Below are 11,427 nucleotides of genomic sequence, written 5' to 3'. Positions count from 1 at the left end.
GGTGGGAGGATAAAAGTGGCTCTTGTCTGGGCACAAGTTGCTTCCCTGACCCTCTCTGAACGATTCCTAACGGTGATAGGCCACCTCTGACCTGGGGCTTCGGGCATAGCCATTCCCTTGGTTAGAGGGGGTTGGAGGAGGTTTCTGGCAATTTTTGAGAGCCCGCTCCAGGGCTCCTCTCCTGGCATTGGCACAGCCCTGAGCTCTGCCGCCCGGTTCAGCTCTTAGACCATGAGCTCTGTATGTTTCTCCCAGGGCCTGAGGCGAAGCATACCTCCGTACTTGAGCCTCGCCTCCCTCATTGTGACGCCAGTTGCTGCACATCTGGTCCAGTCCTGTGCCCTGCTCTCCATTCACACAGCAGCGCCCTCCAAAGGGCTGTTTCAACTCTCTGGCGCTGCGTCCTAGAACCTCTAGATGACTCAGGTCCTGCCTGCCCCACTTCCAGCACTTCCTGCTGAGGCAGTTCGACCCTGAGCTCTAGGCTTTCCACCATCCACCACGGCCAGCCAGTTGTCTCGCCACATTTTATCTGATTCCACCTCCCTGAAACGCATGAGTCCACACTTTGGAGCGATTCAAATAGGCGTCTCCCTGAATATCAGGAGAAGTGACGGAAGAATCCACCCCGCAGTGGTCGCTTCGATCAACAAGAACAACAACAGCGTGACGGTAGAGTGGCTCGAGAAGGGTGCCAACAAGGGCAAGAAAGTTGATCTAGCCACAGTGCTCCTGCTCAATCCAGGACTGTCCGCTCCAGGGTATCTCCAGTCTTCTAGAGTCCCAACCCCGCTGCCGTTGACTGCCCTCTATTCCGCCAAAGGCGACAAAGCCTCCACGAACCAATGGGTGGTGCACCCTCAGAAGAATGAGACGGCTTCGGGGGACAGCCTGGTGACCTTCAGCGAGCCGGTCTTAGTGAAGCAGAGAAAGTCACACTGCCTGCTGGAGATTGAAAAACTACAGAAGCAGCGGCAAAAGAGGAGGCAGCAGCTGCTGGAATTTCAGGCCAAGAGAGCCCAAAATGTCAATGTGGTTAGACCTAACTATGAGATCATGTGTATGATTCAGGAGTTCCGAAGGAAGATAGACTACTCCAAGATGCTCAGCCCTGACCCCACAGACGACCATCGAATCTGTGTCTGTGTACGCAAAAGGCCACTCAATGAGCAAGAGACCCTGGTGAAAGATTTGGACATCATCACAGTCCCCACCAGGAATGTGGTCATGGTGCATGAATCCAAGCAAAAGGTGGATCTGACCCGCTACCTTGAACACCACACCTTCCGCTTTGACCATGCCTTTGATGACACTGCTTCCAACGAATTTGTGTACCGATTCACTGCCCAACCACTGGTGGAGAACATCTTCCACAAGGGTATGGCCACTTGCTTTGCCTATGGTCAGACGGGCAGTGGGAAAACACACACAATGGGAGGGGATCTTTTCGGGAGAAGCCAAAATTGCTCTAAAGGCATCTATGCCCTCGTGGCTGAGGATGTCTTCTTAATGCTCAAGAAGCCCACTTATGAGAAGTTGGACCTGAAGGTCTATGGGACATTTTTTGAGATTTATGGGGGCAAAGTGTATGATTTACTGAACTGGAAGACGAAACTCAGGGTCCTTGAGGATGCCAAGCAACAAATCCAGGTTTTGGGACTACAGGAACAGGAAGTGTGCTGTGTAGAAGACGTGCTGAACCTCATTGAGCTAGGCAGCAGCTACCGGACTTCTGGTCAGACATCTGTCAATGCCCACTCTTCTCGAAGTCATGCTGTATTTCAGATCATACTGAAGAGGAAAGGGAAGTTGCATGGAAAGTTTTCCCTCATTGACCTAGCTGGAAATGAGAGGGGAGCAGACACCTGCAGAACCAGCAGACAGAGGCAATTAGAAGGAGCAGAAATAAACAAAAGTCTCCTGGCACTCAAAGAATGCATAAGGGCACTGGGACAAAATAAGCCTCATACCCCATTCAGAGCCAGCAAACTGACACAGGTGCTTAGGGATTCATTCATAGGCAAGAACGCTTGCACCTGTATGATTGCTACAATCTCTCCAGGACTGAGTTCATGTGAAAACACACTCAATACTTTAAGGTATGCAAACAGAGTAAAGGAATTAACTCTGGATTCTAGTCTTTTAAATTATCTCCATCCACATGTGCATCAGGAGTCAAAGCTACTAGATAAACAAATTGTGACTCCAACAGGAAAACAGGAGAAGCGTGATTATAAAATATTTTTACAAAGTGAAGATGTGGATGAGGCAGATGAAGAGGAAGTGACATCTACAAAATTAGACAAAAAAAAATCAGCGTCCTGCAAAGAATCCAGTCAGTGGCTCAGAGCATTTTTAGAGATGGCAGATGGAATAAACTATGATGTAGATTTCTGTGCTGCCCAGTTAGAGTCCATCTTGGAGCAGAAAATTGTTACTCTGAAAGAAATCCAAGGAAAGGTGAAATTATTCCGGGAAAATCTCCAGAAGGAAAAGCCAGGCAATTGAGAAAACCAGTGTCACAAGAACAGTTTTGAAATGATGGATGCAGTGCTGTAATTTCTAACTATCTTACATGTGAAAATGGTTCAAATAGGCTGAATGTAAACACCCTTCTATTTGAAAGCTCAAACACTCTTAAATTATGCCTGTCATCAATGTACTCTTCTTTCTTCCTCTGCCTTGTATTTCAGTTGGGAAATAGGGGAGGGCATTGTAATTTGTGGTTCAAGAGGTTTGGGGGTGGGGGAGGAGAAATTGTTAGTAATTAAAGGGGATTTTCAGTTCAATTCAATTCATTAAACATTTATTAAGCGCCTTTAGATGTCAGCACTGTGCTAAGTACTAGGGTTAAAAAAGAGGCAAAAGATAGTCCCTGCCTCCAGGGAGCTTACAGTCCATTAGAAGAGACAACATGCAAAAAATACAAAACAAACTATCTTCAGGAAAAAATAGGAGACAATTAAAAGATAGGAAGGATTGTAATTAAGAAGGGTTAGGGAAGGCTTCCTAAAGAAGGTAGGATATGGGATGGAAGTGCACAGAAAAACATATATGAATATATTAGAGTCTGTGAGTGTATATATATATATATATATATATTCATTTTTAGATATCATATGAGAGAGAGAGCCTTGATGTTATGGAGCGTTCTAGAGTAGTGATATCAAACTCAAATGGAAACAGAGGGCATTAAATCATACATAAGGATTCCTCCAGGATGCAGATTGACTGAAAATAACCATAATAGTATATATTTTTTGGTATTTCTTTTTAATATTTTCTAATTACATTTAATCTAGTTACTGCTGCACTGGGGTATTATGGGTTTCATGTGGCTTATTGGCATCATTTTGATATCTCTGATCTGAAGAAATGAGATAAACCACTTAGTATGTACTACTCTTAATTTTTAACAATTCAGGAAAATGAATGTCACTATGGTAGAAAGCAAACTGGATGTGGATTCTGAAGCTCTGAGTGTGAATTCATTCTCTGTCTCCAAGAATCCTAGCTCTGTCATTGTATCAATGTATAAGTCACTTGAGTGCTTTTAGTCTTAGTAAAAGATGTAAAATCACCTTCTGTAAAATGGGAATACTCAAAGGTTCTTGTGAGGATCTGAACAACTAGTGCGTGTAACCTCTTTAAAAACAATATTGTTACATGAGTTCCTATTATCCAAGGGAAAGTTTTACAAGAGAATTTCTGAAAGCAAGGAATTTTTAGTGATTTTCTAAAAATCCTTAAAATGATCAGGCTTCCTGAGAAGGAGGGTTTTTGGTGTTATATAAGCAAGAACTTTGTTGATAGTAGAATGTTGCAGATTCTGTCCCCTCCATTGCATTTTCTCTCTAGTATCCTGTTTGTGTGATTTATGTAAAAAGCTTCCTGCATTAAAAATTTAATTTAAAAAATCCCAATATTTAACTTGAGACAAATTATGTAGAGCTAGTAGCTGAGTTGCAAAGACTCAAAAAAATTCAGAGGGACTTTGCTGTCAGGCATCCTCTATTATTAAGTTCTTTCAGTTATATCTGATTGTTTGTGACCCCATTTGGGGGTTTTCTTGGCAAAGATATTGTAATGGCTTGCCATTTCCTTCTCTAGCTCATTTTACAGATACAGAAAAGGAAACTGAGGGGGAAAGGGTTAAATGACTTGCCCAAAAGTCACACAGCTTGTGTATGAGGTCAGATTTGAATACAGGAAGATAAGTATTCCTGACATAAGGTCCAGGACTCTATCCACTGCCACTGAGGAGCCCCAAAGTCCTTTCTGTCTATCAAAGCCATGCATAGAATTAAGAGCTCTCACAATATAATAGTAATGAAATGTAATTTTGTCTCTATTAAGAAATGTTCTGAACATGAGAAGCAGTGACGTAGTGGGCCATAGACCAGCATGGAGTCCAGAAGTCCTGTTATTCAAGTTAAGTCTTCTGATGCATCCTACTTTTGTGACTGTGAGCAAATTATTCAGTACCCAATGCAACTTTCTAAGCCAATCTGAATCACAAGCATTCTGATATTCTGTATCAATAGAGTTTCCACTCTAGGAATAAAAATCATACATCTGGAACCCTGCCTATTACCCCTTTGTCCCCCAAATTCTGATCAAATGTGTTATCCATCTCTATTGGGTCTATACCTTGATTTCTTATATAAATGGTTCTATTCTATTTTTTTAATTTTATAGTATTTTATTTGATCATTTCCATGCATTATTCATTAAAGACAAAGATCATTTTCTTTTCCTCCCTCCCACCCCCTGTAGCTGACGCGTGATTCCACTGGGTATCACATGTGTTCTTGATTTGAACCCATTGCCATGTTGTTAGTATTTGCATTAGAGTGTTCGTTTAGAGTCTCTCCTCTGTCATGTCCCCTCAGCCATTGTAGTCAGGCAGTTGCTTTTCCTCGGTGTTTCTACTCCCTCAGTTTGTCCTCTGCTTATGGATAGTGTTTTTTCTCCTAGATCCCTGCAGATTGTTCAGGGACATTACACTGCCACTAATGGAGAAGTCCGTTACGTTCTCTTGTACCATAATGTGTCAGTCTCTGTGTACGATGTTCTCCTGGTTCTGCTCCTCTCGCTCTGCATCACTTCCTGGAGGTCGTTCCAGTCTCCATGGAATTCCTCCACTTTATTATTCCTTTTTGCACAATAATATTCCATCACCAACATATACCACAATTTGTTCAGCCATTCCCCAATTGATGGGCATCCCCTCGTTTTCCAATTTTTGGCCACCACAAAGAGCTCAGCTATGAATATTCTTGTACAAGTCTTTTTCCTTATTATCTCTTTGGGGTACAAACTCAGCAGTGCTATGGCTGGATCAAAGGGCAGACAGTCTTTTATCATTCTTTGGGCACAGTTCCAAATTGCCCTCCAGAATGGTTGGATCAATTCACAACTCCACCAGCAATGAATTAATGTCCCGACTTTGCCACATCACCTCCAGCTTTCCTCTGCTGTTATGTTAGCCAATCTGCTAAGTGTGAGGTGATACCTCAGAGTTGTTTTGATTTGCATCTCTCTGATTATAAGAGATGTAGAACACTTCTTCATGTGCTTATTAATAGTTTTGATTTCTTTATCTGAAAACTGCCTATCCATGTCCCTTGCCCATTTATCAACTGGGGAAATGGTTCTATTCTAGAAATTTGATTTGGCTTTTAAAATCATGGAATTTTCACATTTGAAGCAATCTTTGAGGTCATACAGTTGAGCCTCATGGTGAAATAAGAATTGCACTATGAATCCAAGAAAATTGTCATCCAGCCTTCACCTGGGTACCTCCAGTGATGAGGAACTCATAACAGACTGGGACAGAACATTTCCCCTCACATTTTTTAAACAATTCTAATCGTTTTGAAGTTTTCCCTTTTATAGATACAAACTTTGCTTTAGCTCTTTGTCACTTCTGATCACTTTTCCTTTATCTATGTTTTTAGGACACCTCTCTTCAGATTCTCCTAATTATTGAACTTCTCCTTCTATCTCCTTTCCCTTATTCTCTTTCAGATCACTTCCAGGATCAGGGTTCTTCTGTTTTGGGCCCTCTTATATTTTCCCTCTCTCTTATTTCACTTGTTGATCTTATCAGATTCCATGAATTTAATTATCATCTTTATACTGATGATTTTCAAAACTATTTAACCTGCCTTGAACTCTCTGCTATCTTCCAAACCTCACATCTTCAACTGCCTTTCAGATATCACCAACTGGATGACCAATAGGCATATTAAACTCAATATGTCCAAAAAGTAATTATCTTTTCCCCTAAATCCTTCCCCTCCCTCATCTTGCTATTACTGTAATGGACAACATCTTCCCAGTATCCCATGCTTTCAACCTGGACTCATCCTGTGTTCCTCACTATCTCTCATCCTTCACAGTCAATCTTTTGTTCTTGTTTCTGATTTCACCTTTGCAGCATCTCTCAAATACCTCTCCTTCTCTCTTCTGACACCACTACCACTTCAGTGCAAGTTTTCCTACAGACCCAGATTATTGCAATAACCTTTTGATAGGTCTGCTTGCCTCAAGCCTTCCTACTCAATTCAGCCTCCAATCAAGCAACTAAAGTGATTTCAGCCTCCTACTTAATAAACTCCATTGACTCCACATTTCCTCCAACATCAAATACATAATATTCTGTTTGGCATTCAAAGCCAAGTAACCAATTCAATAACCAAATTTCCTGCTACCTTTCCAGTCTTCTTATGTCTTTATTCCCAATACATACTTTTTATTCCAATGCTACTGGCCTCCAGGGTGTTCCACAAACAAGACCCTCAGTCTCTTAGCTCCAGGCATTTTCTCTGATTGTCTTCCCTAATGGAATGCTCACCTTCCTTAGCTCTGACTACAGATATTCCTGGCTTCCTTTGTTTTTTTAATCCCTCCCCTCCTTTGCCCAGCCCCCCATAGCTGACATCTAATCCCACTGAGTTTTACTTGGGTCATTGACCAAGACCTAGTTCCATATTATTGATATTTGCACCAGGGTGATCATTTAGCGTCTACATCTCCAATCATTTCCCCACCAACCCATGTGATCAGACAGTTGTTTTTCTTCTGTGTTTCTACTCCCACAGTTCTTCCTCTGGATGTGGATAGTGTTCTTTCTCATAAGTCCCTCAGAATTGTTCTAGATCATTGTATCGCTGCTAGTAGAGAAGTCATTACATTAGATTGTGCCACAGTGTATCAGTCACTGTGTACAATGTTCTCCTGGTTCAGCTCCCTTCACTGCATCAATTCCTGGAGGTTGTTCCAGTTCACATGGAATTCCTCCAGTTCATTATTCCTTTGAGCATGATAGTATTCCATCACCAACATATGCCATAATTTGTTCAGCGATTCCCCAATTGAAGGACATCCCATCATTTTCCATTTTTTTGCCACCACAAAGAGTGTAGCTATGAATTTTCTTTTACAAGTCTTTTTCCTTATTACCTCTCTGGGGTATAAACCCAGCAGTCCTATGGTTAGATCAAAAGGCAGGCAGTCTTTTAAAAAGTCCTTTGGGCATAGTTCCAAATTGTCTGGCTTCCTTTATATCATAGCTAAAAGCTCATCTTTTTCTGAAAGCCTAATCCAATCCCTCTTAAATTTAGTGATTTCCCTGTTATTTCCTATTTATCCTATGTATAGATTGCTTCATACACATTTCTTTGAATGTTGTCTCTCCCATTAAATTATAAGGTCCTTGGGAGAAGAACTGTCATTTATCTCTTTATGGATCCACTGCAATTAGCACAGTGCTGGCACATAGCAAATGCCTAATAAATGTTTATTGACTAATCGAATATTATTTTTTATTTGTTCTAATTCTGCCATCTTGCATCATAAGAACAAGATTAATTCTACTACTTCACATGTTTTTAAGTATTTGGCAAAAGCAACATTCTCCTTCCAAGTCTTCTCCAGGTTAGCCATTCTCATTTTCTTTATAGATGAAATTGTCTTGAACATCTTCAGTATCTTCATTTTTCTTCTTTAGATACACTTCAGTTTGTCAATGCTCTTGCCTAAAATGCAGTAGCTAAAATGGAGCGTATGGTTATAAATGTGGGAAGGATTCTCTATCTCTTCCTCAATACAAATATGATTTTTCCATGTTATCACTTACATGTTCTTACATGTTGTCTATCTTTAATTTAATTTTGAATGTGTCTAGGTGTTGATGGTATGTTGGAGATGGAAGAGAAATGTTACCTGTTTTTATATCCTCCTACAGAATTCAATGTTTATTTCTTTGCACTTTTAATTTTGGTAGTCTTTTCCTAGGGCTCCAGTAACTACTTTGTTTAATTGTTGGTCAAAAACATTAGGAATTTTCTAGTGTTGAAATGTTTATTGACATATTTTCAAGGAAGAACTTTGTCTCAAAGCATGTCTCATATTGTTTATAATTATAAGACATTGTCATTAAGTAATTTGCTTCACTTAAATATTCCCCTTTGTTTTGGGCTCACTCAAGTGGTCTATGAGGACATGTTATAAACTATAGATATCAGGATGAAAATAATAGAATATAAAACATCCTTAGCAATACCAATCAAAACCTATGACATTTTTGCAGTTAGGAAAAATGCAACACAATAATTATAAGTGTTCAGGGAGCCATAACCCAGGAATCATACATATAATAATACTGCAATCCAATCTGGTTAATTCAGGTCACAGAAAACAAGAATTTGTGACAGTTCAGAAGCAGAATCCTGGAAGAGGGAGTCTGAGAAGTTTAGTTGTACATGTTTACAAAAAAAAGAATTTATATAGGAAATGAACAGTCCAAACATGATTTTAAGGAGGAATATTGAGACCCTAAGAGACATTCTTTGGGAATCTTTAGCAGCAGCATACGAACATACACATGTATGTATACAAATAAATAAATTATATAGTTACATCACTATATTTGTAAATTATAAATTTGTATTGATTAACAAATAGATTTGAGTTATTTTATTAAACAACCTATTAGCTCAGTTTGTCATGCTCATGCTTGTGTGCAATGAAATTATTTTTCAGTTAAAATTCTTTTATTTATACTTTTGACCAGTTTATTCTGTCCTTATTCCCAATTAGTCCGAATGAGAGAAGTTTCATGCTACCATTCTAGCTTCTTTTTCACCCATTAAGATTATTTTCTTTGCAATTAGATTGCATGATTGAAATTCCATGCTCATAATATTTTCAAACTGCTTAAGAAAAATAACTAAATTGTCCATTATCTCAAGTAGAGAGATACTATCCCCATAGCAAACCTGTCATTTATGAAGCATTCATGCAATTCTTTTCTTTTCATTCTCCAAAAGAGCAGCTGCTGATAGAAAATCTTGACACATCATTTTTCCTGAAATGTGATTTATTTTTTTTTCAGGATTTCCCCCCACTACCTTTTAATAAAAATATCCTTAGAAGAAAAAATACCAAGGACAAAATGTTTTAGTGATTTCAGCTAGGGAATCAAATGATGTGTGTTCCAATCTTGATTTAATCCCAGATGATGGAATCAGAGAGGCTGATGAATGAAGGTAAAGGAATCAGTAACATGTAGAAAAGAGAACACTGATGAACGCAGTTAAGTCTGGCAGCATAAAAATATAACCTTCAGAAATCATAGGAGGAAAAACTATGGAGAAAAATCATTAAAGCAGCATTGATAGCTAATTAGACTGCACCACAAAATTTATGAAAAATAGAAGCCAGAATGTACTTTTGGCCTTTCCAAATTTCATGTAAGAAGACTAAGTTGTAAGAGATAACTCATTTCAAGGAACGATTATTAAGTGCCTCCTTTGTGCCATGCACTTGAACATAAAGAAATGAAAGCAGATCCTGTCTTCAAGGAGTAGCAGAAATGACTGTTAGAGTCAAATTAGTGAAACAAGAAATATCATTTTTTAGTGGGGAAGTTGGAAGGGAGAAGGTGGATAGTGTCAATGATGAGAATAAAAAGAAAATATGGTCAATGAAACACAGTACCCATGCACATGTCAGAAGAACAGAAAAGAAGTTCATATGGTAGCATAGGCAGACATGATGGTAGTTGTATTAATATATATACATATATATATATTTAAATTAGCTATATAGAGTTTAAATAAATTGTATATAGAATAATATAATCCTCTATATCAAAATGGTTTTTATTAAGTTCATAATAAAAATATTTCCTTTTAAAAGGAAAAGAGGGAATAGACTAGAAGGATAATATAATTATATGAATGTATACATGATTAAATAAGTAGAAGAGATGCTAATAAGAAAGGTAATCTGCAGGAACATGTCCTAAGGCTGACTTTAAGTCACATCATATTTTTATTAATAATTTCAAAAGTGAATGAATGGCATGCTTATTTAATTTGAAGATGCACAGAGTAGAGAGAGATAACTAACATCCCACAATATCTGACAGACTATATTATAATAGTAGGTCAGATTTGCATCTTGAAAACATCATGTTCCTGTCAAGAGGTGAGTGTACACTTCCTAACAGTACTCTAGAATTATGATTTGTTATTGCATTAAAGTCTTTCAGAATTGTTTATTCTTACCAAGTAGTTGTTATACAAATTGTTATCTTGGTTCTGTTACTTTACTCTGCATCAGTCACTAAAGAATCTTACCAGTTTTTTCTTATTCCATTTCTTTTTGCCATTTCTTCTTGCAAAATAGCATTCCATTATTTTCATTTGCCATAATAAATTCAACGATTCCCTAGCTAATGGTTATATAGTCTTTTAGTTTTCAGTTTCTCACTATTACAAAAGTAGCTGCAATGGGTCTTTTTCTTTCATTGTTAGATGTTGTTAGTGTATAGACCTTGCAGTGGTTTTGCTAAATCAAAGGACATGCACAATGTAATGGAAACTTTTTGGCATGATTCTAAATTGCTTTCCAGCTTTATCTAGTTCAGCTTTACTCAGAGTACATGAATGTGCCCATTTTTCTGTGGTGCCGTCAACATTTTCATTTTCCTTTTAGTCATATTTATGCCAAAGGAATGGAGAAAGAGGAAATGAAACCAATTGCTTTAATTTGTATAACTCTATTATTAATTATTTAGAATATTTTACATAGTCATTGATAATTCGGATTTTTTCCTTTGAAAAAACTGCCTGATTATTTTGAACGTTTCTCTACCAGGCAATGGTTTCAGTTCATATTTATATATACATATATATGAATTCCTTATATATCAAAGTCAGATCTTTATCATAGGAATTTTCTCCAATTATTTCCTACTTAGCTTATTTTTTGTTTCATGGAAACAAAATTTCACATTTCATTTTATGATCTATATTGAAAGGTATGTTCTTCAATTCTCTAGTATATTTAGATCATGTTCATTTATATTTTTGTCAAGCACATTTTGATATTTATTTACAGTATATGGTATGGCAT

The 11,427-nt window shown here is 38.2% G+C and overlaps 1 protein-coding gene across 1 annotated transcript; it reads left to right on the top strand.

Moving 5' to 3' along the window:
- Positions 1 to 326: 326 nt before the first annotated feature.
- On the top strand, positions 327 to 2,662 carry KIF2B (kinesin family member 2B). Its single transcript, XM_007481857.3, has one exon. It carries the CDS (start codon positions 556 to 558, stop codon positions 2,506 to 2,508), a length of 1,953 nt encoding a protein of 650 aa, XP_007481919.1. The 5' UTR covers positions 327 to 555; the 3' UTR covers positions 2,509 to 2,662.
- Positions 2,663 to 11,427: the final 8,765 nt, after the last annotated feature.

The sequence above is a fragment of the Monodelphis domestica genome, chromosome 2 (genome assembly GCF_027887165.1).
Source record: "Monodelphis domestica isolate mMonDom1 chromosome 2, mMonDom1.pri, whole genome shotgun sequence".
NCBI classification, from domain to species: Eukaryota; Metazoa; Chordata; class Mammalia; order Didelphimorphia; family Didelphidae; genus Monodelphis; species Monodelphis domestica.
Note: the sequence above shows the minus strand (reverse complement) of the source record. Positions and strands in the feature narration are given on the sequence as shown.

What these genes read in the sequence shown, in the direction of transcription:
- KIF2B (XM_007481857.3), top strand. Translation starts at nt 556, where the DNA reads ATGAGTCCACACTTTGGAGCGATTCAAATAGGCGTCTCCCTGAATATC.